General features: G+C 35.9%; 1 protein-coding gene across 3 annotated transcripts in view; it reads left to right on the top strand.

The window, feature by feature from the left end:
- REV1 (REV1 DNA directed polymerase) overlaps positions 1 to 27,973 on the top strand; it is a 54,374-nt gene that overhangs the window by 20,024 nt on the left and 6,377 nt on the right. The window contains exons 5-18 of one of the 3 annotated variants that reach the window (XM_054272308.1): positions 2,047 to 2,196; positions 4,253 to 4,965; positions 6,761 to 6,868; positions 8,384 to 8,500; positions 13,138 to 13,267; positions 14,212 to 14,340; positions 15,001 to 15,155; positions 16,063 to 16,182; positions 17,592 to 17,812; positions 18,766 to 18,938; positions 21,627 to 21,729; positions 23,257 to 23,413; positions 23,794 to 23,996; positions 25,784 to 26,017. In XM_054272308.1, the coding sequence (XP_054128283.1) occupies positions 2,047 to 2,196; positions 4,253 to 4,965; positions 6,761 to 6,868; positions 8,384 to 8,500; positions 13,138 to 13,267; positions 14,212 to 14,340; positions 15,001 to 15,155; positions 16,063 to 16,182; positions 17,592 to 17,812; positions 18,766 to 18,938; positions 21,627 to 21,729; positions 23,257 to 23,413; positions 23,794 to 23,996; positions 25,784 to 26,017 (2,713 nt within the window). The other 2 variants (XM_054272309.1, XM_054272310.1) reach the window with 2 other exon arrangements.

Below are 27,973 nucleotides of genomic sequence, written 5' to 3'. Positions count from 1 at the left end.
TCAACACTTCTGAAGTTAAATCTGGAGTTGTGGGTCAGATTTTGGGCTTTTCAGTAAGAGAAGTACTGACAACTGCAGTGTTCAGTTCAGAGGAGTACCACCAATATAAGCATGTGATATATTACAAGGGACTGAGGAAGCTGGTTCTGTTCTGCTTGGAGGGAGGAGTAGGATGGGGTCTAATTGTTGTCTTTCATTACCTGTATGGAGGTTACAAAGGATGTGGAGCCAGATTTTTCTTTAAGATGTACAGCAAGAGGACAACAGGCAGTAGTCACAAGTTGCAGCAAAGAAAAGTTGGACTATAAGAAAAATATTTTTCATAGTTAAAAGAGAGTAAGCAGTGAAACAGGTGCCTAGAGAGGGTTGTAGAATTTCTGCCTTTGGAGATACTCAAAATCTGTGTGGACTTCTAGTCCTGGGCAACCTGATATGACTTTAAAGATAATGCTTTGGTCAGTGTTTGGACTAGGGACCTCCAGAGGTCCTTTCCAACCTAATATTTTTTAGTGATTATGAGTTCTGTGATACAGGGAAGGTGAAATGGGTAAAGATGTTGAATGGTGCGTCTTAACTAGGATTCCTATTGCTGCACGTTAATGCAGTTTGGAAAAAAACAACTGTTTGTTTATCTAGTAATGCAGCTACTCCAGTAGCTAAAACTGTGACATTGTGAACAAGTTCTTAAATAAATGTGGGTTTGTTTAATCTTCTTGAAATTGTAGCAATTACTCTGAAATATTACCAAGTTGGTTCTGCACCTATGTTCACATGGCATTTTGAGAAACGGTCAAGTATTGTAAAAACTCGGTTGCTGCATTACCACTTTGTGTACAAGAAAGCTTTGGAACTCTCCCAGGTGTATTTTTAACTCTGTTTGGCAATGTTTAATGCAAATAATGTTCCTTTATGAGTGATATATATTAATGTATAAAACAGTATTTAATTGATATATTTTTGAGGCTGTTTTGCTATTCCATTTCCATAGAAACCTTACCAGGTATATGTATATGCTTAACTAGTTTTAATTTATCTAATTGGGAAATGTGATCTCCTACTATATTCTCTCTAATTGCAGCCAGAAATCTCCCAAGGGCTTTTGTTCTACTGCCCAGCTCCCTTGATAGTAGTACAGATTCAAGCAAGAGAAAGCATTCAGATGCTGAAAAACACTGAGCTAAATTATCTTTAAAATCTGACACCAGTTCAAAACTAAATGCTAATACTAATCTGCTTTGAAATGGGAGAGGTTCCTCTGCTAGAAGAAGTCCCAGTGTCTCTGAGCCAGTATGAAGAATTCCATACAAAGAAGAGGTGAAGTGTAGGCTTGGAAGGCTGTTATCTCTGCTGCCAGCCACAGTTGTTGGGGTGGAGAGATTAAACCATCCTGTGGTGTTATTTTTGAGACTATTTCACTTCCAAGTGTGTGGCTTCCCTAAGGAATTTAGCAGTTACTCAAGTATAATTGCAGTTTCAGTGGAAGATGAAAAAGAAGAGGGAGATAGACTGGAACACAGTAGGAATAACTGGAATGATTGCTGTACATATTTATGGTAGGTCTGTTTGGAAATTATTCTTCTGCTTAGCTTGCCTCTGAATTTTTTACAAGAAGAGGTAATTAGCCTTGTAGAACGGAAAAAGTAGTTAATTTTTAACAGTGAACCACATCCTAGCTGACCTCTTTCAAATTCTACCCTAATTTGTTCCATGATAAAAAGCTCAGTCACTATTGTTCAGATAGAATAACCTGGACCACTAAGCAAGGATTTTCTGACTGTTTTGTTTCAATTAAATGTTTGGGGTTTGTGTGTGTCAGTTGGAAAGAGAAATGGATGTCGACTACTGACCAGCACATCTTTGCAAATGCCTTTTGTTGCATCAGTCACCACATCACAAATTACTTTTCAGTTCAGTCCAGTTAAGGGTGAGAAAGGAGTTGTGGAGGGCACTACAAGTACAAATACGGGGCTTCTTTTAGCATAGAATGTTGGGTTTACTTTAAAATTTCTTAAGCAGTAACTGATTTTTCCTTTTTTTTTATTTCAGCATTAAAGCTGGACGTCTCCTTTCGCACATTCCCTATCAGCTTTACACCAAGCAGTCAAGTGTTCAGAAAGGTCTCAACTTTAACAGCGTACGAAAACCTGAAGATGCAGTGCCAGGTCCAAGCAATATAGCTAAAGATCTCAACAGGGTGTAAGTGTTTCTGATTTTGTAAGGCAGGTGCTTATCATTCACCCATAATGAGTTTGCATTTGTAAATAGCTTTTTTAAAGCTCATTTCAGCTTTGTGAGAGGCATTTCTGCTTTGTAAGCTCTGAGGTGCTGAAATTTAAAAGTAAGGTATAGCCGTATAAATAGTTAAGGAAAGACTCCAAGGCTTATCTCTAGTCTTTGGACCCCAGTTTGTTTGATAATATGACCTAGGAGTCCTAGGATGTAATATATCTGTATGGAAGCAACAGGCATGCATTAAAGAATTCTGATAGGTGACACTGAAAAGTGAGTCTTTATTTCAAAAATAAAAAGCTGGTGACTGCTTTTGCTAAAGGTGCCTTGGAATAAATATAAATGCATACTAGTGCTTAATCTCTTTCTTTAGCCTCTTAAAAAAAAAAAAAGGAAGTCATGGCATACATTATGTATGCTAACACCAAGGTTTAAGTCATGCTTGAGAGAGAAGATGGATTGAAAAATGAAATTACAATATTATAAAGTATCCTAAGGCACCTAAGACCTTGAGAGGAGACTTGAAGAGAAAGCACCAGTAAAACTTTTTAACTGGCAGAAGAATTGGAATTTGGAAAGGAACATTCCACTTGAACTCTTCCAGATTTTTTTTTAATAAGAAAAAGATTCCTGCATCTTTTTCAGAAATACATGTTTGTTTTTTATAGGCAAGAATAATAACATTATAGAATTTTTTAGGTTGGAAAAGATACCTGGATGTCATCTGGTTCAACACTACTGCTCAAGCAGGGCTAAGAATACTGTGCAAGATACTATACTTTCTGATTTTTGCTAGTGATCTGAGTTCTTCCACAGTCTGCTGATTTTTTTTACAATCCAGTCATGAATAATGCTGAGGATACTTCACCACATGAGTAGGATTTGTCTACATGTAGGAAAATAAAACCAGTCTCAAAAAATTAATATCTTAAGCAGAATTTCATACCCATATTTTACAATGAGTGTTACAATCATCATCACCTCTTACTATTGCATTGTTAAAGATTTTTTTTAAATGAGAAGAATATTCAGACTTCCGAAAATGTCAATGTAGTCTGAAAAACATGACTTTAAAAGCCTGCCTGTCCACTAAGTATGTTCCACTTAATATGCCATTTTCAAACACACAACTCTTTAAAAATACTATCTTTACTGCAATTTATATTTGGATAATCTTAACCAAATTGTTTTCATGCTTAATTGAGTTTCTGGTTTCAGTAGCATACTGAATAGCTAATCTTTTCCCACTTTTTTGTGTACTTAAATTGCTAGCTTTGGGAGCTGGGAGTGATGGTTGGGCTTGTTGGTTTTTTTTCCAGCAGATCAAGACTGTGTAGAATTCTTGAAGACTTTTCATTTCCAGAGTTAATTTTTTGAATGGAAGCTTTGTCTTTGTGCTAGTGTGCTTGTGGCAGAATACCTTGGTTTATATGCTTAAAAGCTGAAAATTAGTTTGTTTGTGGTTTTTATCAAAGCTAAGTGATTTCTAGAGCTTGAACAGATTTTTTTCATGATGAAAAAATAAAATTAATCTAACATCAATCTAAAATAATTTCCTAAAAATAATTCTTTGTATATACTTTCTTATTTCTTTTTGTTTGTTTATAACTAGTTAAGGAAAATCGCATCTCTTGGTAAAAGGACAGCTCCTTCTGATGGTTTGTGTATTCCTGCAACATTCATGCTGTGTGTGGCAGTACAGTTCTGTTAACAAACAAATAATTACTGTAATTCAGTGGGAGACTGCCTGCCAGATTAAAGGCCTTGGAAATAGCTTTTCTAATGTGAGCATGGTCACTCCTGTATAAACTCCTAGTTAATATTACATGAAATCTGTTAAATCTTTGGGATGGTATTATATTTTGTGCTGTTGAGAGGATGTGGCTCAGAATTTGAGATAATTGTCTTGGGAATGTAACTGAAGTATAAATTGAGAACAGTTCATAAGAAAAAGCTTGAAATTACATATAAATGTGCCTTTTTTAATAAAAGATGTGGTATTTAATTATTATATCTGTTTCAGAAATCATATTAAAAAGTATGAAATGGAAAATGAAATCACACCCAATGGCATTAACAGCTGGAATGAGGAAGAGGAAGAAGAAAGTGACGATTTTGGATTTACAGAGCTGGAGGAGATTGTTCCCATACGGAAACAAAACGGGATTCAATCTCATAAAGACAGCACTGCCCTTTTCAATGGACACACACACACTTCTACCAGTGCCTTAAAGACACAGGATTGCTTGGTGCCCTCCGGCAACGGTGTTGCAGGCAGGTTGTCTCCAGGCCCTGTGCAGGAGGAGGGGAAGACTGACAAAGGCATGGTTGACTTTAGAGACTGCACAATGCAGCAGTTGCAGCAAAGCAACAAAAATACAGACTTTTCGTGGAGTCCACACAGGACTATGAGTAACTCATCCTCATCTTCATTTTTGCACAGTAATGCTAAAATAAATGGTGCTCACCACTCAACTGTTCAGGGGCCTTCAAGCACAAAAAGCACTTCTGGACCTGCTCCTAGCAAGGCAGCTTCCTTACCTGTGTCCAAATCTTCAGATTGTAGTTTTATTTCTGACTTTTATTCACATTCAAGACTGCATCATATATCAACGTGGAAGTGTGAATTGACAGAGTTTGTCAACAGCCTGCAGAGAAAAAACAGCGGTGTCTTTCCAGGAAGGGAAAAAATTAAAAAATGGAAAACAGGCAGGTCTGCACTTAAAACTGACACAGGTAGATACTTGTTTAAGAAGGTTTATGTTAAGAAGATGCCTTATATCTTCGTACATTAAATGTTCAAATGAGACTACATAGTTTAGTATTGAGTATTCATATTATAGTCAGACTATCTGGAAAAACTTGATGACTTTGGTGCAGTGAACACTAATGGATGCAAGAGCTTTTGGCTTTGTTGGGTTTTTTAAACTTAAATGTTACTTAATGCGATACTCTGGTCTATATTCAATTCTTCCTTGTAGAAATAGTATTTCTGGCTTTACCAAGATACATGGATTCATAAGGGAGAAAAATACTATGTATATCTAATACACAAATCTGTAGTTGCTTTGTGGAAATCTGCAGGGGGGAAAAAAGAGAAGAAAAAATCCTTACTGTTCAGCATGAGCATTTGAAAGATGAGTAACATTTGGACGTGAGTTAAAATCTAAATTTTTTTTGTTAGTTAGAGTTTTATATAATTCTGTGTCTGTTAAAGTGGGTAGTAGTGTCATAAGAGACTTTTAAACCTGGCGTGAAGAGAAGTATTTAATGTCATTGCATCAAGGGCCAAAGTGAAAAAATGTAGAATTCATTAGAGTCAAAATGTTACAGATAAAATATTTTGCATCTTTAGAATCTCTTGTTTACAGTCTTCTTAAATTAAAAGGTTAGCTCTGTACCTTTAAAGAGATTGAGTCCTGTGCTGTAAAATTATTCACTTGTAATCATATGAAAATATGCTTGAAATAGAAGAAATTGCCACATCAAAAAATTGTTAGATAATAAATTTACTGATTCTGTCTTTGTGTTAGGACACCCTACTTACCAAACATGTTAGCTTATGAACTACTTAATGTGTATTTTTTAAATCAAAATGTGGTATAAGCTAATATATTTATATTTTCCCCTTGATTTGGCCTAGAGTATTCAAATAGTTAATGCCTGTGATTCAGTTGACAAGTAGCAGCTCCTTAACTTGATCGCTTGATTTGTAAATACACCCATTATAAGACAGTCCTTATTTTTCAAATTAGTTCAAAATGTAAATTATTAAAATCAAGAGGATATTTTTCTGATTATTCAGTTAATTAACTCAGATGTTAAGTGGAACAGTTCACTCGATGTATTTTAAAGTGTTTTTTTCACTGTTACACTTTATGCATTGTTCAAGTTAATTTTTTTTTGTTAGATATTGCCACCTTTGCTAGGTCAGCAACACAGCCATGCAGACTTGAACTTGTAGAAAGCATTTCCAGTGTTTTAGGCATGTACCATTTTCAGTGAGGAGTTACCTGCTCATCTTTGCTGAATGTTTGCATGCGTCCAAGTACAGCAGTGACAAAATCCACTTGCATGGGACTTTCAAAACTAATTGTGGTGTGTTTCATGAAGAATAATGGTAGCTCGTAGTTCAGCTAAACTTACATTTTTATCTTTTGAAGCAGTCTTCTGATTGATGAACAAAAAGGAGTACAATTCTCTTCTGATTTGGTGTTAACATAGCACAAGTAAGATCCAGTGCCAGCAACATGCATTATCTCCTTGGATTCGGGGAACCTTGTTAGGGTAAAAGGTGTTAATTATAAGAAAATAAAAAACAGAAACTCTAAGTTAATTCATTGTTTAGGTTGTTTGTCTATTGCTTATGTTTACCCTTCTCAGAGTAAATACCTTCTTGGTGAGAGGAAAGAAAAATATTTATGGTTTAGAGGTGATAAAAACTTGATAATAGACCTTGATGAGTGCTGTGAGTAGTACTGAAGTGTGTAAATTAGGGTTCAAGTTTTCTGTTGGTGTATCTTCATACTAGGTAATGTGTCTGTTGCGAGCTCAGCCAAGCCACAGAGCTGTATAATGCACGTGGATATGGATTGCTTCTTTGTGTCTGTGGCTATCCGAAATAGACCAGATCTCAAAGGTCAGTATTTTAACTCTGTGTGTTACAGTTTACTCAGTTAAGCCTTTAAAAAATCAAACTTGCACAATTGTAAAATTAATTTGGCATATTAATCTTTTTTCTTGCATCTTCAGTAGTTAGACCATGCAACTTTCATATTCCTGTTTATTTTCTCACAATCCAAAAGCAAGTGGAAGAGAGAACTGGAATTCTCCTTGCTATCTCCTTTCAGTATCTGAAGTAAGAAGAGAGAAGTTAAATCTGTAGTAACTATTCTCTGTGACATTGTACACAAACTTACTCAGGTTTTATTCTACCATATTAGAAATTGGAAATCAAATTTCAGTTATACTAAAAAGTGGCATATGGGCACTGTCTATTAAAAGAAAAAGAGAGAAATTTAAGAAAATAGGATAGCCTGATATTCTTCCTGAAGTAGTTTAAGCAGCTTTGTTTAACTAGAAAAGTTGAAAGGTCAAGGTTGAGAATTAATTGTCTCTACCTGATGCATATTTTTCAAGAGAAGTTTGCTTCTCCTTTCCTTTCTTCTCTAAGCTATTACACATGAGATATTATAGGACCTGGAGGATTCAGGAGCAGTTCACTTGGCATTTAGAAGTCTGAGTTGTGTGGTCATCCTTAAGACACAGGGGAGTTAGTGGAGCACCTTAGCAAACTTTGGTGGGTTTGTTTTCTCAAGTGTACTGTTCAAAGTGGAGATTCTAGTTCTGTGCAAACGCTGAGCTTCAGGGGTGCATGAGTTTGAGGACTTGTTGCAGTGGAGACCATCTCACATTCCCAGCTATCACAGACCTTAGGAAAAGAGTAAGATGCATATGTGGTTCCATTGCTCTCTTCTGTCCAAAGGCAGGAGCAGCTGTATCAAAGATTCTTCTGCTGTGTTTGGTTCTCTAAAACTTGATTTCCTGCCCAGTTTCAAATTGCATTACTGGAACATAAAGAATGTGGGACATTTCTGCAAATACTTTTTCTGTTCCACAAAAGTTTGCCAGACTTTTCAGTGCATAAATTAGCTTGCTTTGGAAACACCATGGAGGTGTTGATATTGCAGAAAAGTCAAAAGTTTACTAAAAATTTTGGTTTGCATGCTTAAACTAAGTGGAACTAAGTGTTCTGGCATGTGTATATTTTTCTGGTTTACTTAAGCTAATAAACATGTTGAAGTATTTATAATCAGACCAGTGTTTGCTGTATCTTAAACTAATTAATCATTAGGTTATTGGTGACATTTCACAGCTTCCATTTATATTTGTTATTAAAGACAAACTAGTATTAGCTGTATTTTCACTTGGAAAAACTTTTCTTCTTTACATGTGACTGCAGTTAACATAGATTCATTGTCACAATTCCAAGGCCATTTCATAGCTGTTCATTCTGCCTTGATAGCACTTAAGCTTGAAAGAAATTACAGAAAGTAAATTAAAAGTCCTTATGATCTTATCCTAATTGTGCTTTTATTAAAATGTAAGCTATTATAGGTATTGACCTATAAGTATATGCATTTTTTCTCCGCAGGAAAGCCAGTAGCTGTTACTAGTAACAGAGGTACAGGGAAGGCACTGCTGCGCCCTGGTGCAAACCCCCAGCTTGAACAGCAGTATTACCAGAAAAAGCTATTGAATGGCAAAGCAGGTACAGATAAGTCTGTCTGTATGTATGTTTTTAATTGTTGTTATGGAAGACTTTTGCTTTAAAATTATTCAGAAAGTGTACCATGGATAAATTTATTTCTTTCATGTGGGAGATTTCAGAAAAGAAATACCTTTGGACAACACAGTGCTCTGTGGCCTCAGTAATAGCAGGACGCTGTGGCTTCTTGTTAGTTAGTCTTGCTCAGGATGGGTAAATTACTTTAGAGTAATTTTAGGTTTTACTCACTTTGTTGAGGTTGAATGTAAGATAGAATGCTGGTAGTTATTTAAAATGAAAAATAAATACAGGTTGTCCAGGATCACTTTTCTCAGAAAGTCAAGTATAGTAAAGAAGGTGTAAAATAACTTTTAAAGTCTACTACAGAGGCTTTTTCTGTAAAAGTAGCGACAGTAGCACATGGCCAGTGAGAAACTGATTGTTTGAAGTTGGCTTTTGAGTTGCATATGTAGAATATCTGTGTACAATGAGTTAATTTAGGTGGTCCATAGAGCATTTTAGGTCTCTGGAATGTCTGTGCAATTTTCATGAATTCTGTTTGTTCAAAATTTTGTTTTTTGAAAACCAAGTTGTCTGTTGTAGTTTGAGAATTCCATACTTGCCTGCAGTAATTTAGAAATGTGTTACTTTGTGTCCTCAGGTAGTAGCGTACTAATATAAACCAAAGTTGTATTAATAGGTTTTATTATACTGCCTGAACTGTATTTAGTATGAGAAAGTATATTGCTAAACACTGGCAACTTAAGTGGCCAGTACCAGTCTTTTTTAATCATCTGGAAGCGTAGGTCTTGCCACACAGTTGGTAAAAAGTGTATATACAAGGGGTAGCTGCTATTTAAGTTTGGTTTAGACTTGGAAGTTGAGTTTCTCCTTTGCCCTTTTGTGTATGCAGTTTTTACCAAATTTGTGGTACTAAGTACTGTTGTTATAAAGTTTACATCTCAGTGTTTTATTTTGATGAGACAAAATGGGGCAAAAGACAGGTTGTTCTTCCATGGTTGTTTATGAAACATTAGTACTTTGGAAATTGGCAGGTTGTTGGGCGTTTTTGAAGACATTTATACAACCAAGGTATTACTGGAACTGATGCCATTTCATTTGTCTTTTTTGCTGTAGTTTAAGAACACTTCAAAACTGAGGTAGAATGTGTGTCTGTGGAACCCACAAGCTTTTAAGGACTTTTCAGTATGCTCCAGACAGAGATAGCTGTAGTCTTTATGGAGTTGGATTTTCTGTAGTAGAGCTTGTGTATGAAGTATTTATGGGTAGTTCAGTTTATACAGTGACTTGTTAACTTTTATTAGAGCCTTGAACTGGATAAGGATGTGACTATACAACTCAGTGGTTTGGAGAGGTAGATGGTTGAATTACAGTTTACCTGATAGCCAGCATGTTCTTTTGATTCACAAATCCAGTAGTATCTCTTCTGCTGTATTGATTGCTTAAGTGTACAGCAGCTTTCAACCTCATTGTATAACAACCTCAGTTTCTTACTGTGGCACCTTTTTTCTGGATATCACACATTCATTTCTTTAACTTCAGCATCCAGTCTCAACTGGCTTGCATGCAGGCAGGCAGCTAGCTCTTTCTTTCTTGACACTTAGGCTGATTGTGCAGCCTATTGTTTTGGTGAAAGGATTTTTTCCAAACACTCTTTTTATAGTCTCTGTTTCATTAGCTGCTGTTCATATTATTTTTGAGTCTCTGTTTATTTTATCTCCATGTGCAATCATTTTGCCAATTAAAAAAAAGCCAAACCTGTTGTTTCTGCTTGCTTTTTCTCAGGGTTTGTCTTCCTTTTGGGGTAAAGAAATTATAGTTAGTTATGGTCTTAGAGGTAAAGGTGGAATTGCTGATTAGGCTTCTCAGATATCACAGTATCTTAGAAAGTGACACACTTCACAGCATGTGTTTAATTGTGCCGTGCCACAGGGAAGTACAGTGCAGTAGGCACAAGCATTACCTGCAGAAATGCTTTTACAAAAATGTCAAAAATACAGAATAGTAAATTAGCCTGTTAAAACAGACACAATGGGGACGTGTTATATAAATGAAATAGAGAAGTAGTTGGGAGGAGCTCAGAACATGAGCATATTTTTACATCCATGCTTCAACATGGAACCCACTTCAATTTTTGGTGCTTCATACTTTCCAGGCTGTTCTCTGATATTGCCTTCTCCAGATCTTGCTTATTTGAAAAAAGGTTCCAAATTACAAACCAACAAAACCACAAAAACAGAGCACCTCACCCTCTCAAAAAAAGCCAACAAAAATATAACAAAAAAAAACCCCTCAAACACAAACCCCCAAATGCTTGTGAATCACTTTTGACCAAATACTGAATTCTGCTGCTTCATTTACTTCTTTTTTTTGTTTTTTATTACTTCTTTAGTGATACTGGTTCCTGACTTTGATCTGCATTGCTAGACAAAATCTAGTGTCAACAGAATCTTCAGTCTTTTATGAAATACTTTCTTTTTCTTGTATTAATTCATCTAAAAATGCATAACTTTTAAATTTAAAAACTTGATACCCTTCTCACCCTAAATCCTCAAATTAAAGATAGGCTTTCTAGATAGTAGAAATTGCTTCTCTACATACATGCCATCTTTAACATTTCATGTTCTAAAAATAAAAGATTAACTTATGTTAATCAGGATTCATAGTTTGGGGTCTCTTCCATGGCCAGGATGCCCAAGATGTGAATGTTTTCTAGACTTCCTTTCCCTCAACCCTAGAATCTCCCTTTTCATTCTAAAGAGCAGCAGATTTTAACCATCATATTAGTCACAGATTTATTCTCAGCGATTTCTTTTTCACAGACTTGGGTCCTGGCCTCTGATTTCTCCATCCGTTGCTCCACATTCACCATGTGCCTGTCTAGTTTCCCAGCTTTTGAGGAGAGGTTCTCTACCTTGCCTTCCATTGAGGACAATGTGTTCTGCATTGCCCTGAATTTCACATGAAGTGACTCCATCAGCTCATGGGGGGATCTGCTCTGCTGCGATGTGGAAAAAGTCGGCGAATCCAGTGAAGATAGACAAGATGACAGCATCATCTCAGGCCAGGGCACAGGAAGGCATGGACTAAAGAAGTTGTTCTTGTCATTCTTATCTTTATTTGGGGCATAATTCTGCTCTAATTTTCAATTGCAGACATCTTAGGTAACTTACTGAGCTCATCACAAACTGAAATGTTTAAGAAATTAAAAAGTGCACAAATTTAGCAGAAATTCTGAATAAAAGCAGTTTTCCACATGAGTTAGGCTCTACCCCTGGTATCTCCACTCACTCATTACACCACTTTCTCTGGTTTGATAGCTGCTCATATGTGCACATAGCACCAGGTTTCCTTTCAGTCAGATTGTTGGTGTGTAAGTTGTTAGCACTGTGCAATATAATTAGGCATTGTGGCACTCTGTATTCATTGTGGGACTATAATAAAATCCCATTTATTATATTACAAAGGTATTAAATGGACTACAGTAATGAAAAAGAGCTGCGTAGTGGATTTCTTTTTAAATAAATAGAAGGATTTTATCTATATGATACTTTGTTGATTTGAATCTGATGAGAGTTTGGGCAGGCATAGTAGTTTTTGCATCTAGTGATTTTTTTCAAGCTGTTTCATATTTAGAGTATAGCACATATTTCAAGGTTTGCATACTACGAAAACCCAAATAGAACTAGAAATCTTTTGCTTGTTTCCATTATTCAGTGTCATGGAATTCTGTCTAGTACCCAGTGGGCCTGGAGGATCCTTTAAAGTTTGTGTAAGAATATGTAGTAAGTTTTATAGAATGAGGGAAGGTCTGTCTCATTTCAAGTCTGAGGTTGCATTACTTATAATTGTATCATTTTGATCCAAGATGGGTTTGTGGTGATATTTGAAAGAAATTGACACATCCTAATAAGTGAATTATTAATAAGTAAAAGCAGAAGTTATTTCAGTTAATATCCCCATAAGAGTGTTAAAGAAAATAGAAGTTTCTAGCTAGTGTTTTTTATTTCAACTAATTATCATTCCTGGTTTTCACTTCTTAAAAATCACTTTCTGGTATCTAGACTATTAGAAAAATAGTTTCAAGTATGATATGAAGTGGATTTATATTATATTTATATTTATATTATGAAATTTCAGTGTTTTGATATCAGGGGTGCATTTTGTAAAAAGGAACATTGCTAAGTGTCTTCTTGTTTAGTTGAGCAGTTGTTAAATAATTTTTAGTGTCTTGTATTTGTTGGCAGGATGTGGTTCTAACATTTAGCCAAGTGTGTTTGATCATTTTTATGGTCAGTAAAGCTAAGATCATTCTTATTTTACAGTATAGTATATGTAGTCACCAATGAGCTGCTGTCTAGTAATTTTGGGGGAAACACCATTTTTCTATTAATATTCTTCTCAGTAGTATATGCAGACCTATCCAGAGAGGCAATACTGGGGAAGGGGTCTGGATTTTTTTCTGGACCACAATATGAATTGATATTATTAAGAACGTCTTTGTCAAAAGATAAAAGTATAGAAATTGTATAAAATAAAATCCCACATTTTTATTTTATTGGCATTCATTCTGTTGAAGTCCTAGGAAGAATAACGTGGACAAATTTTTTTTTAAACAGAAATTAGAGTACCTGATCAGTTGGACTCATCAGTCTGGGAGCGTACGGATTCCACACATGTGAACGGAGCTGACTCTGATCTCACTGTCCTGTCCATGGCTGAAATAGCTTCTTGTAGTTATGAAGCCAGGTAGGTAAAAGTTACTCAGTAGTCTGCTTGAAAATCCCATACAGACAGGCATAAGATGTCCAAAAATAGGGCTTTCAATTTATCTAGAGAAAAAGTTTCTGTTCAAAAGTTGGAATTATATAGGTTATTAGAATTTAACAGAAACTCTTCCCTTTGGATGCTGCTGTTTGGTAGGTGCTGCTCAGTAGCTCTCAACCCATCCTATGTATAAGTTGAAATAAAGCCTGTGAAGAAAAACCTTGTGCCTTTCACTGTGATGCTCTTGAATTCATGTTATCATTATGTCTTTGTATCAAAGTTGCAGTATTCTGTAGAACTAATAACACATTCAGAAGGCTTTATTTCAAACCAAAAGTGTGACTATTAAAACCATTTTTGGAAAGACTCTGCTGACCATCTCCAATGACCTAACTTACAAAGGTTTAGAATATGAAACAACTTATATAAATATAAGCACAGTGTCCAAAACACAGGGGGTTTTCCCTGATGGAAATAATACTCCAGAAATTATTCCTTGGTTGGAAGCTTTCTTAGGCTTGCTAGGATAGACAGGCTTCTATTTGTATCTCAGACTTTGTTAGCAGGAGCCTAATTATGTAGGCTTGCACCTTGGAATATAAGATCTCTCTGCCTTAGTCACTGTCCTATATGTGTGGTTTTAATTGGAAGCAGAAGATAGCAAGTGTGCTTTCTGGAACCTTTGTCTTTAGCAGTTTCTTAAAGGCAAATTTCTCATGCTCCATGGCTTAATAATAATACACAGCTAATTCAAATACTCTAGTTGCAGTTATTTTTTTAACTTATTAAATTTCTACCTGTTGACTGAGTTCTTATTCCCATTTTTGTTGGGAAAGACAAATAATTAAATCGAAAGTATTCCTAGTTAATTTGTGGAAAAGTTTGCACTGTGTTTACTTGGGATTTATTTTATTATTTAATTGTAGGCAAGTTGGCATAAAGAATGGAATGTTTTTTGGCCAGGCAAAAAAGTTATGTCCAAATCTTCAAGCAGTTTCATATGATTTTGATGCATACAAAGAAGTTGCACGGACAGTATATGAAATACTAGCAAGGTAATGTTTGCATGATCTTCATGATAAGGTTATCAAACATATTTTGTTTGCCACTACTGACTGCTATTATTCATTTTGTATTTTCATCTCCCCCTCTTCAGCTTCAGTGAAGCTATTCCTGTTTGAGGTCTTCCTTTGTAGTATTTTTGTTACTTTGAGCACCATGCTTCTGAGCCTTCTTTTATCCTGAAGCCACGTGCTATAAACAATCAACATCTGACTTCCAAATGAGTCACTGTTAATTTTTTTTTACTGATTCACATAGTGAGAAGCAGATCCCTGCTTTGAAGGGAGATCCTTCCAAGAGATGTTTTTTGAGTAATTGAAGAATGGATTATTAGAGTAACATCTATTAGAAACTGCTTTCTGGTTTAAAATGCACTTGAAATAGAACTGGAAATTTGTTATTGTCAATGAAAAACAATTATTCCACTCCCTCTCCAGCTGCTCCATTGAAATCAGGATGCATGTTGAAATTAGTCTTACATTAGTAATATTACTGTAATTTGCTGTTTTAGCATTTTTAATATCTAAGTGATGTGTGATACAAAATAGGCAGGGAAATGCCACCCCAAAAAGAAGACTTTATTTGCTACATATTTGTTTTAACAGATGGTGAGCTGTTGCTGGTGTTTCACCTGCTTTACTTTGTGTTGATAGCTATACCCATAACATCGAAGCAGTCAGTTGTGATGAAGCACTAGTAGATATCACTGAAATCCTCACAGAGACCAGACTGACTCCTGATGAATTTGCAAATGCTATCCGCACTGAAATCAAAGACCAAACTAAATGCACAGCTTCTGTTGGGATGGGTAAGTAACTTCATTTCTGTCTACAAGCAGAGACTGCTTTTGTTAATGTATCAAAGCTGTCTAAGTTTGCTGAAACTTCTGAGTGTTTGTGGAATATTTTACCATTTACATTAAATTAGTGTGAATAAAAATGCAAGAAAACTTTCATAACTGCAAAGTTGTAAGCAAAAATGTATAAAATTTCCATAACAGAGATCACAGGATATTCTGAATTGGAAGGGACCAGCAAGGATCATCAAATCCAACTTTTAAGTCAACAGCCCATCCAGCTGTCGCTTCTTTATCTGATCACTATGCTAAAATTCCACTCTTGCATTCATTTTTATGAAGTACTTCCAGTAAAATGTTTCCAGTAAATAGAAAAAGGACACAGATTGTGTTCCTTAATGGAGATAGCAGCAAGAGTTTACAGGGTGACATGATCTTGCATAGTTCTTAGAAGATATTGAGGGCAAAGATTTGTGATTTGTTGTAGGTATTGTATATTAAATCACACATCTGAAAATACTTCGATTTGTTTCTTCTTGGCTTGTTCCTTTCCCCTTTCTTTTTGTTCCTAATTAATACTAGAGTTGAGTATCTGCACATACTTGTACTGAGTGTTTATAAGTGTATGAAATGCACTTGTGAGACAAGCTGAAGTTCATGACTCCAAGGAGAATTCTTCCCTTATTACCTTTGCAATTGCAGTTAGCATTACAGTTTCACTGCTGTTATAGTAAATAAGTGCTGGCTGGTAATTTGAACGTAGACACTGCAAATATATATGCATAGATTTCATTAAATTCTTGGTAAAAGTTAAAGAATCTGACCGTACTTTCTGCATTTTTTTTCTTGAGTGTTGAACTGTGGTATTCTGCTTGAGGAGAAGTTACCACAGTCACGCTTTAATTTATTGTTTTTACAGGTTCCAATATTCTGCTGGCCAGAATGGCAACTCGAAAAGCAAAACCTGATGGACAGTATCACTTAAAACCTGAAGAAGTGGATGATTTTATCAGAGGGCAACTTGTTACCAGTCTTCCAGGTACTCCTGTCTTCTAGAGGGCATTTTACTTCCTGATATTAAACCAGTTTCAGCTACAAATTTGCTTTCTAGATCAGACCAGATTAGCTGCTATTCCATGTTTATGATCCAAAATGTGATAGACAGTAAAGGCGCATGACATCCATCTGTATTGAAAACAGGCTTTATTATATTTTTTATTGTTCCAGGAGAATACTTTAAAGGTTTGTAACATAAAGGATTTCCTGGCATGTAACTGTATATTGTTACTTAGTACACACGGTTAGCGTACTGTGATACAGGCATGGGGCAAGAAGTGCTGAGTAAGCCCTCGTTTATGCTTTCAGTGATCAGCTGACTTGAGCCTGCATGTATAAACATACATTCAGTGTTAGATATAAAAAATAGTATCTTTGTCTGTTGAAGATTAAAAAAGGAGGGAGGGGCAGTAAAAACTGGCAGCCATAGTCACTGAAATATAAGAGTGGTAGAAATAGCATCCATAGACAGGTGCAGGTTTGCCAGAAATTCTCATTATGTAACCCTTAGTGGTCAAACACTATTTACAGCACAGCTGTGCTGTAATTTCTCTTTGGCATAACTTACAGGAGATATTTTTCCTCCACAATATTACTCATGTAGTACTGTGCTTTGACTTTAACGTTTTAAAGTTTTCAGAATTCACTTGCATGTTCATAGAAAAAGCATTTTAGTGTTTATGTTAGTAATACCCCCTCAACAGAGAAATATTATCAGGAATAGAATCTGATTACCTAAGATTTCCAATTTTTGCTGACTTTGGTGGTGTGAACTCATAGGATTAATATTTTCTGGAGGTAACAGGCCACCTCTCCAAAACCCAGAAATATACTTCAGTTTATCACACTTACATATGTGCCGTTGCCATGGATACCTACAATTTCCAGTGCTTGGTAATTCAAAGCACAAGTGATACAGGTATGCTATCACTTCTACCTGAAATATTATTTTTCTACCTAGGAAGCAGTGTAACAATGGTCAGAATATTTGTTGGTTTTCATTTAGATTAGATCATATGTACATGAGGGGAAAACATATTACTTGTTGGACACTTGTTTTGGACTGAGTTGTTGGGGAGATTCAAAATGATATAATCTGTAACAGGCAGACAGTTTCCAAGCAGGATTAATTCATCTTTTACCCAAAAATAAACAAACATGCTGTTGTGTGACATCTTAAACAAAATATGTGAAACAGATTAAGGATACACTGGTGATGACAGCAAAAGTTTCCATTCAAACCATGTTTTATGTAGCAGAATTTATTTTACATATATTTATTTGTTAATTTGATAAGACTTAATATAGGTTTAAAAATAAGAATTTTATGTAATCAGTACCCAACTGGCTTGCACTGTATAAGGTTAACAGAACTAATTGCTTTGTTGTTAGGAGTTGGCAGGACAATGGAATCTAAGCTGGCTTCTTTGGGAATTAAAACCTGTGGAGATCTGCAGTGTGCTTCAATGTCAAAACTACAAAAAGAATTTGGTCCAAAAACAGGACAAATGCTTTACAGATTTTGTCGTGGTTTGGATGACCGACCTGTTCGTACAGAAAAAGAAAGAAAATCTGTTTCAGCAGAAATCAACTATGGAATAAGGTTTACACAGGTAAATTAAACTTGCTTCTTTTTTCCAGTGACTTCTTTCAGCTGTAGAACAATCTTCTCATATTCTGATTATTTTCACTTACACTTTGATCTGTTAGAGCACCATCTTAGCCACGAAATAGAAATGAGGAAAATGAAGAAGTAGGAGACCAAACGATAAAATGGGAGGAGAGACTGCAAAAGTATTGGACTGAAAAGAAGCTTGCTCAAAATTAGCTGGCTATTCTGCATTCGTTATACAAGTCTGGTACAGAAAAAGAGAACTGCAGTAGGTTTGTCAGCACCTAGCATTCTCTTTCATTTAAATGCTGATTATTCGAAGATGCCAGTGCCTGAAACTATCACCAGCTGCTCCCGTGCAAAATTTCTATGAGATTTTTTTGCAATTACTTTTTATTTGGGGGGGGGAGGGCGTTATTAACAAAATTGTTACTCAGCACTTAAGTATTTATAGAAATGATAGGGAGAAAAAGGAGTTTGAGAGAAGTTTGACAGTGTTGTGTAGTCCAGACCTTTGCTCAAGGCAGGGGAAGCTAATAAATCAGATCAGTTGCTCAGCACTTTATCCAGTCTGGCATCAGAAATCTCCAAGAATGAAGACTGCAAACTTCCCTAAGCAACATGTTCCACTGCTTGACTTTCCTCATGGTGAAAAAGATTTTAAGTCCTGTGCTCTTCATGTTCTAGGTTTGTGCTTAGACTTGAAATTCTGTGTTGGGGTTTCTACATACATTTTTAAAAGACTTTTTTCAACATTAGGACAGGAATCTACCATTTTGCCTAAATTAAGTGACCTACAGTGAAAACAAACCACTTGAAGTTAAATGAGACAATTGCTTGTGAGTCAGCTTGCTCTTTTCAGTTTGCACAATCTGGATTGTGTTAACACTTAATGGTTTACTTCCAGTATTTGAAAAGTAGTAATTATCTAAACAGGTTGTTTTTCCCCTTCAGCCTAAGGAAGCAGAAGCTTTCCTTCTGAGCCTCTCAGAAGAAATCCAGCGTAGACTTGAAGCTGCTGGTATGAAGGGCAAACGATTGACCCTTAAAATTATGGTCAGAAAGGCTGGAGCACCTGTAGAGCCTGCAAAGTATGGAGGACATGGAATCTGTGATAATATTGCCAGGTAAGTACTAGGCATGAGCACACTTCTGCAGGATCTAAAGTTTATAGGAAGACAAGACGGAAATTTCCAAGTGCCTGGTACTTCTTTGTCTATGTATAAAACTTGCACCAAAATAAGTAGAGTATTATTATCAAAACTCTTCTGTGTTTGGGTTGTACATTTGATGTGTACATTTGTGGTGGTTATTAGTAATACATATATGCTTATGTATTGTTGGTGTACCTTTCTCCAGCTTGCTCAGTATTGGAGATGAGAGTTCTCTTAGAGTATTTGAAGAAGACATATTTATGTTTTGCACTGTGACACACATGCAGCAGCATTGATTTCTTTCAGTAACCAGCCTCCTATTACTTTGTTACTCCAATTCTTTGTTCCTTATTGATAAACTGGATTAATATTAATCTAAATATTATTTATGTACTTGCATGCTAAAAACACAGGGATATAATCTTCAGGCACTTCTATATCAAAGCAGTTGTTCTTCAGTACAGGATGATCCTGGCTTTTGAGAGACGAGAGGTCTTTCTACTTTTCCTTCCATCTTAGGTGTTTGTAACAGACCAATCCCTCCTGAACTGGAGGAATCCCTCCTGAACTGGAGGGTCATTTGGTGAGTGTTGCTGGTAACAAAAGAGGTGCTGGAGTTCACAGATGAGAGAATATGCTGAGTTGGAAAGGACCCACAGGGATCAAGTCCAGGTGCTGGCCCTGCATAACACCACCCACGTGCCCAGGAGTTCTTTCAGGGTTAGAGTTCAGTAGTAAGACTTGCATGCATAGAGCCTGCCATGCTTGTGATCTTGTTACATAGAATTCAGCACTAATAAAAGCTGAAATGACAAAATTCATGTTTCACTGTAAGAAGCTCATCACTTTCTAGAATTGATATATATACCAAGAAGAAAATCCCTCAGTCTGTATTCTTGTCTTCTGGCTATCCTGAATTCTTTGACCTGAAGATTTATTCTTAACAGCCTAAGAACATATCTTAGCATCGAGTGTGCATTGAGATAGAGCTTTATTCCTCCCATATTTTAACTATTGTCAGAATGCTTTTTTGTGAACATATCAGTGCTTTGGACCCCTTTTCTGTGGTCAGGCATAGTAATGTACAGATGCCCTGAAATTTCCCTAATTCATGAAGTCTTCAGTAAGGTCAGGGGGCATCCAAGAATGGAAAAATTGTTCCCACATTGCTAAAGTGGTTCAGGTGCCAGGGTTTTGTTTGGTGGTGTCTCTTTTTCTGCTTCTGGCTTTCCAGTGACCTTGTCAACCCCAGTCAATCCCAGTTATGCTGTAGGTGGTGTATTTTTGTCTTTGTTAGAGTGTTTTTATTCAGCCCAGTAAAAAGCTTTATAGCAGTGGAAGGGTGAACTCCAAAAGTTCAATCCAAGCAAATAGATTAGAATCTCAGTGTGGTGCTCCCCCAAGTGACCAGTTTCTCTTCAGTTTTAGATTTTTTCTGTAGCTATAGCTCATGACTCATTTCTTGCTCCTTTACCTCACAGTTGAATGGCTTGCTATGCTTTCTCATCCTACAGGTCAAGATCCCCTAGGATGATAACCATAGTACTACAAAGGATTCAGACTTGCAGACACACTTAAAATCAAACTCAGCTTTTGAGATTAAATGGTATTTTTACTGCATCTCTGAAACCCAGTCATGATAGTTCAGCACAGACCTTTTTAAAATATTTTTCTGAAGTGTTGTGTACCTTTAGTGACATTGATCTCCTTTTTCTTGAGAATACTAACATGTAAAGCTTAAGGAGATCTTCATATTGTTCACAGTCTGAGCACTTGGCTGTTCATGGTGATTTCTGACAGATTCAAAAGCAGAGTAACACCATCAAAGTGTTTAGTAGGTTGTCAGGATGGCACCCTGTCAAAACACCAAACTTCATTTTCATTTTCATTTCACCCACTCTGTCAGAGCTAAAACTGTGTCAGTTATTTCAGTGAGAAGACTTTACATCACTCACATGCATTTCATGAGCCACTTGAAATTTTGTCAAAGGTTAGGCCATTGGAGAATCCAGAGCTATCCAAGCACTGCTGCTGCCCTGCCATACTCTCAAGTGGTAATCTGTAAAACTCACAGCCAGATTGTTTTGTGAGTCTTGTTGCAAAAAATTGCCCATAGCTTAAGATAATTTGGAATGCTTTTTAAACTTAATTGCCATTAATTTGAATTCCTTGTTGCTTGTTGTAATCCACATGCACATGCCTACATCTGCTTCCCCTCTGAGTTCCTTTTGAAACTCTTGCTGTAGACAATTGGCAACTGAAATAATAATGAGTAAACTTTGTGAACCAAGCTTGAGTGAAAGACAAAAATCCAGGAGTGTGTTTTTGTGCAAACTGTAAACTTCTTGTGAAACTTTGTCTGGCTTCAATTGATTGCATATGTATATATATATATATGTACATTTAATTTGACCTTTTAATGTGCACTGAGGATGTTCAGTTAATGAGTATTCTGCTTTTCTTACTTTTGCTGTAGATTAAGCTTAGTTTTAACTATCTTTAAAAAGAACACACTGAACAAATAAAACATGTTCAGTTTATATATGCCAAAAAATTATGATCTGTTTTCCTTTCAGGTCCTCTCTGGAATAAATATAGAATTTTTGTCTTCAGGATTTGTGAAACAGTTTCCTTTTAACCATACTTGTTTATTCTTTTTAGGACTGTGACTCTAGACCATGCAACAGACAGTGCAAAAGTAATTGGGAAGGAAACTCTGAACATGTTTCACACAATGAAACTGAACATATCCGATATGCGAGGGGTGAGTTCATGGGAAAAATTAAATTCATTCTCTTTATCAGCCTATTTCTGTCTTTCATGGATTTTCAGTTCCCCATGGTAGATGATAACCAAACTGATTCAAAAGTGTAGGTAATACAAAGCTTATGCAAATTAGTGTATGCAGTTACGTTTTCTAACCTTTGAAAAACATGGTTGGAAAGCCATAAATGTAAAAATATTATTTTTTTGGTGGTATAAATTAATGCACAACTTAAAACATCCTGAGATGATGAAGTAAGACTGTGTCTTCTACAGTTTTATCAGCATGTGTAAGTTTTATTTTGTCTTGGAATTTTCTGTAAACTTTTGCCATACATTAATTGTGTAACTAATATAAACTAATATATAACTGTTTGTAATGCCAATCCAAGATAGAGATAAAAGGAGTTTTATTCTAGACTGCATGTCTTAGAGCAAGAAAACTTACCAGCCCATGTTTTGGCCTTTGTGTGAAGGTGGTTTTCTGGCTCTTTTGATTCATGGCTTATTTTAGAACTCCTGCTCATCTCAGTGGTTTTGTCATTGCAGTGTGACCCCCACAATGCTGCTATTTTGACATCAGCCATTTGTTACAATAGAACACAGAGGATTTCTAAAACAAATCTGCATTAATTCATCATTTGGATGTAGAAGTAGGATTTTGATTCACAATGTTGCCTTGCAAAGTCAGCTCCCTGGCTTGGAGTTGAGGAAATATTTAATTTAAATGTCATATCCCATTATTGAAACTAAGAAGGTATTAATAAACAAAATCTTTACTATGTAATTATAGAAGAAAACCTGATGGAAATACATACAGTGGCTCCTTCATGCTTTCTGAGTCCCATATACGACTTTTTCTAAGTGTCAGGTTTTCTTCTTTAAAATTATGGAGGATTGGCAATAAACTCATACACTGCACCAGTGCATTCTTACTAGTCATGTTTTGAATCACTACTGATTTGGTATTTAAAAGTTAAATGAAAATCTAGGATGTCTTGAAAAATGAGGGGCACCTCATCTAAAAAAGACTACTTCTACCAAAGTACTTTCATCCATTGAGACTTTGCAAAAACAATGTTTACAAGTGAAACAATAGGATTTTTCTCATTTGTAGACTGAAGTGTTGCATTTAGTATAGATTGTCCTTGGGGAAAACCATTGCTGTGTAGCCAGATTTAATACTAACCACATTCTTGTCAGTATTTCTGTATTTGTTAATGTCTAAGAAATTTCATAAAAAACACATTGCTTCATGATCCTGTTGACAGCATTTTTTTATATCAGAGAAGTTAAGATGGTAGTACCTTTGTAATTTCTTAGTTGTTGGATTATGGTGGGTAATCCTGGGATTTGTTTGGGATGTTTTTAGTGGCTGTTTATGTGTATTTCAATATATTTTTATTTGTCCTCCCCCTCCACCCACAACAGGCAGTAAATTCCAAAGAGAGGAATTTTATTATTATTTTAAAATAATTTTCTTTATTTCAAACTTCATTAAATGAATGCATTTATGTTTTGGATTTAGGTTGGAATTCAGGTACAGCAGCTAGTTCCCATCAGTAAAACAACTTCAGCTCACTCAACAGTACAATCTGGACATTTACCTGGTGGATCACATTCAGTTATTGATCTTTTTCATGTTCAGAAAGCAAAAAAGCACTCAGAAGAAGAACCTAAGGAAGGTCAGTAAGCTTTGCACTTGGCATGTGTGATAGTGATCAGTTCTGAAGGACCCTCACATAAATCACCTTTTGGAATACTTACACAATATTAGACCAGTGTAAATTATGCAACATAAAATTTCTGAGAGTGGAGTTTGCTGCTGCAAATGAAAATGCTACTAATAAAACTTTGTATAGGATTAGTCCAAATCGGGGTTTTTTTGTTAAGTTTTTTAGTTTATAGTAATAGAGGTACTTTGAAATAAAAAGTGTTATGATGGTGCTACATATTGCATGAACTCTTCAAATAATGCTAGAAAATACCTTTTACTGTGTCTTAAATCTTCAGAGTATTTTTAACTATTAGATGATCACTCTGTATTTTGTTTCCATATGTATAGTATTTGTGGCTGCTATGGACCTTGAAATATCTTCTAATTCAAGAACTTGCACTTTCCTTCCATCTCGTGGTACCAATGTCACACCTGGTCTCAATTCTAATGCCAACAACACCGAGTCTGCTGTCAAGTGGAATGGTGTGCATTCTCCTATCAGTGTAAAATCCAGGCTCAATTTGAGTATTGAGGTTCCATCTGCTTCCCAGGTAAACCTGAGAATATGAAACATCTGCAGGATATTGTAATAACTCAGGATTGTCTGTCTTATTTGGACAGACCCAAAAGGAGCTCTTTTTAAATAGAAAGAGTTCTAGTAAAGTATAGTGCACAGTAAGTAACTCTTATTGATGCAAAAATATTTTGCCTTAATAAAATAAATAATGTTGAAGTTAGGATGCACAATTAACATTTGTACAGGATACCACTATTTAGATGAGAGGAGGACAGTCTTTATTTAAGCAGAATATTTCTGTGGGATTTGGGGAATTTTTTTTAGGTGTGTTTTAACAAAGGGACAGCCTTCATTATTTCTGCCCCGCATGCTGTTCAACTAGACTCTGTTAGAAGGGTCTGCTATGAGACAGCTGCACAGATTTCTGCAGGTATTTTAGATATAAGCAGACTTACTTGCTGTTCTGTAAAAATCTGTCATTTAAATGTCTGCCATTTAAATCTGTAAAAGCATTTCTGTAGTTTTTTAACAGCTTTCTCAAATATTTACCCATTTTAAGAAGCAAATTATGCTTTTGGCAGGAAATGTGTTCCTATACTGCAATATCCAAGCCAGCTCAGGATCTAAAAGTAACTTGACTGAACAAATGAGAAGCTCTGTACATTCAGATGCTGCCATAGGAGGAATATGTATAGGCAAGTGAAAAATACACTAGCTGTTCAGCAAAGCTCCTGCTTTGGTGGCCTTATGGCACAATATCTTTATTTCTGCTTTTAACCATATTATAATATGGAATGTAATAAAAAATTCAGGGCTGGGAAGGAGTGGTAAGAGTTAGTGCCACACTGCTGTTTGTATACTGTACTAGGAAAGTAACAGCAATCCTGGGTATTTTACACCCAGGATTCCCAGGAAGTTATTACAGAGTTACATATGCAGCAAATTTGGAATGAGTGAATACAGAGCATGGAAGAGTAACTGAAGTGATTAACAATACAGACAGCTTTCATTAAAACCTCTTAGTTACCAAGCCATGTAGATTTTCATAGATATTTGTGGTTCTTCTCTGTAAATCCATAATTTCCAAATTTTCTTTTTAAAGGTGAAGATAAACTATTTTAACACAGCTATGAGGTCTTACTCAGCAGAACTTAGAGGCAAACGTTGGCATTTCTCTACATAGTTTTATTCAAGTTTTACCTGGGAGAATAATGTTGGTGTACATCTGCTTGTCAGCTGTGTTCATTCAGTGTGACTTGTGCAGCTGCCATTGTACACAGCAGCTCCTGGACACTGAGGGGCTGTCTCAGTTGTTTCAAGTGAATAACTGAGAGCAAGTAAAAGCTTATTCCATCATCCAGCTCTGGCAAGTCTGACAGTATGCAAGCATACATAATACCAGTAAAGTAAATCAGTGACATGCACCCTAGAACTGTATAAAGAAATAAATTAATTGCTTACTGTTGTGGTGGTCACCAGTTTAGTATTCATATCAACCTGTTGCCTGTATAATTTGCACTCAGAATTCAGGCTACTTTGTCATTAGGTAGCTGGAGAGGAAACCCTCTCTATGGTTTTTGGTAAGAAGACTGATCCTTGTGAAAAGATAAAACTGAGCATTCCTATTTACTGAGCTGCTTAGTCTTAAATGATGTTTTACTCCTTCAGTGTGTAGCTCTCAGGTTCCTAAGGATGTTTGCATACACAGAGTAATATATAGCAGGTTTTGTAAAATTCAGGAACTGTATAACTAATGTTCTGACTAAAATAGCTCTGTTACCTATTCCTTAGAAAAATCTAAAAGCTTTTATGTACTTGCAGCTAGATAAGTCTGTGCTAGAAGCTCTGCCACCTGATCTGCGAGAGCAAGTAGAGCAAATATGCACCATTCAGCAAGGAGAGACTTGTGGAGAGAGCAAAAAAGAGCCAGTAAATGGATGCAACACTGCACTTCTGTCACAACCAGTTGGAACTGTGCTTTTACAAATACCAGAGCTCCAAGAACCAAATACCAATATGGGAATCAATGTCATAGCCTTGCCAGCTTTCTCACAGGTAGGATGTTTGCATGGCATCGATAAACAATTACTTTGCATCTCTAGGAAGTTAGAAGCTCTTTCTTGAGACAGCATTAACTGGAACCTGTGACTTGCCACAATCAATCCTTCATGGTCCTTTAATGTCTTATAAAAGTCTGCTTTTAAATGTTACATCATCTGTCAGAAATGTTGTATGGTAATACTTACTGAAGATTGTAGTCATCAGTCTGCCTATGTTTTTGCTGTTGTTTAATGTCAAGCCCCCCCCATATATGGTCTGCTTTGCTATGCAGTCTGTAAATAGCTTTTTTTCTGTATTGCAGCTGAGTTATAATGAGCCATAAGTTTTGAAGCAGTCCTGAAATCTGCTTAGCTAAGTCACAGGAGGCTCTGTTTAAGTGTTTGTTCTGATGGGGTACAGCCAGCCTCTGCTAGCTGCTTCTGCAGATGTGTTTGTTTGTATCCCATTCCTGAGAGAAGGGCAGTCATGGCTAAAGATTGTGCATATCTCCATAGTTTTTAAATACATAGCATGTCCAGGATGAGAAAAGAACAAAGATGTTTGTCAAAATAGGAGCCTGAAAGGGCAGCAGGGAGCAGTAAGGATGCTTCTAATGTTAGTCTGCTCTTCAGTCCAAGAAGCTGCTGAAAAATGTAGTTGAAAAATTAGAAAAAAAAAAAATTAAAAATCAAAGATTGGGTTACCCAGAGATACATTATCTTGCATTGCACCATTCAAAATGGAGCAGTGTTTTTATTTTTGTTTCATTGCGCCTTTGCTGTTCTCAAACGAAGTAATACCACTTAATCACATTTATAGAGATTTGTTGCTGTTTCTAATGCATAGTGTTGCTTAGCCTACAAAAAAAAACCAGAGAAAATAATGTAGAAATTCCACTAAATAGTTAATGCATAATTGCTATTTTAAAAAATATGTAGTCTATTCTTTTACTAAAATTTCCTCACCTTGATTCAAGTTCATTGGTTCAGAAACAGTTGTGTCAGTTTTTATTCCCGAACTGCAAAGTTTGGTTTCCCCTATGGATTAGTGTGCAAATAATATCTGAGTTCTCTCTGCCCCAGCTGTTTGAAATTTTGTAGTTACATCTGTCCATAAGCAAGATGTGTGTTAAATTAGGCTGTGCCATGAAGTGCACCCCTCCACACTTGGCTTGCCACTCAGTACTGTTTTTCAGAGGAAATGGTAACTGCATATGGCTTTCTAGAAAAATTCTCTTTAGTTTGTTTATGCTTTATCTGTCTAATAATTAGGTATTCAAGAATTGATTGTTATTTTTTAAAACAGCATTACTTTTGGAAGTTTTTTTAAAAGGACCTGGTTTGAGCTAGTTTTTTGCACTGTTTTTCTGTCTCTATCTACTTATGTATTTTGTGACCCAGTTACTTGATCCAAAAATGCAACTTAGTGGAGCAGCCTTTTTGTTTGAAGATGTAGTTCAGGAAGAATTGAGTGCTTGCTATTTATTTGTCAAGGATATCCATACTATGTATTTGAGAGTGCCTTATGCTCATACTGAAATTTTTTTTCTGAAAGCCATTCAGCTTTCTTTATTGTCAAAAAGAGGACTAATATTTACAATTTTCATTTTCTGAGTTAGGTCCAAGTTCAATACCTAGCATACTATGGTTGAAAAGCTTCCTGTAGGCTGGGTGGGGAAAAAAAAGGCTAAACCCCATTCATTAATACAGGAGGATTTTTTTCTGTGTTAAAATCAAACATGAACTTAATTCAAAAATACCATCTTACTCTAAATATAGTTTGACACATTTTTTTCCTCTTAAAGTCTTTGTGGTAGTGTATATGCTGTGACTGCACACAAACATTTAAATCTACTTTGTGGCCCATGAAGCAGTGAAATGAGTAGTGATAGGTTTTGGGTATAGAAATACTGCCAACCACTCCAAAATGAGTACTTTATCTACATCAGATGTAGATTGTGCCCTGCCATCT

Source organism: Melozone crissalis, unplaced genomic scaffold, assembly GCF_028551555.1.
Source record: "Melozone crissalis strain CALT ecotype California unplaced genomic scaffold, PUWL_Pcris_2 ptg000013l_1, whole genome shotgun sequence".
NCBI lineage: Eukaryota > Metazoa > Chordata > Aves > Passeriformes > Passerellidae > Melozone > Melozone crissalis.
The sequence above is the reverse complement of the archived record's forward strand: the minus strand, read 5'-3'. Positions and strand labels throughout refer to the sequence as shown.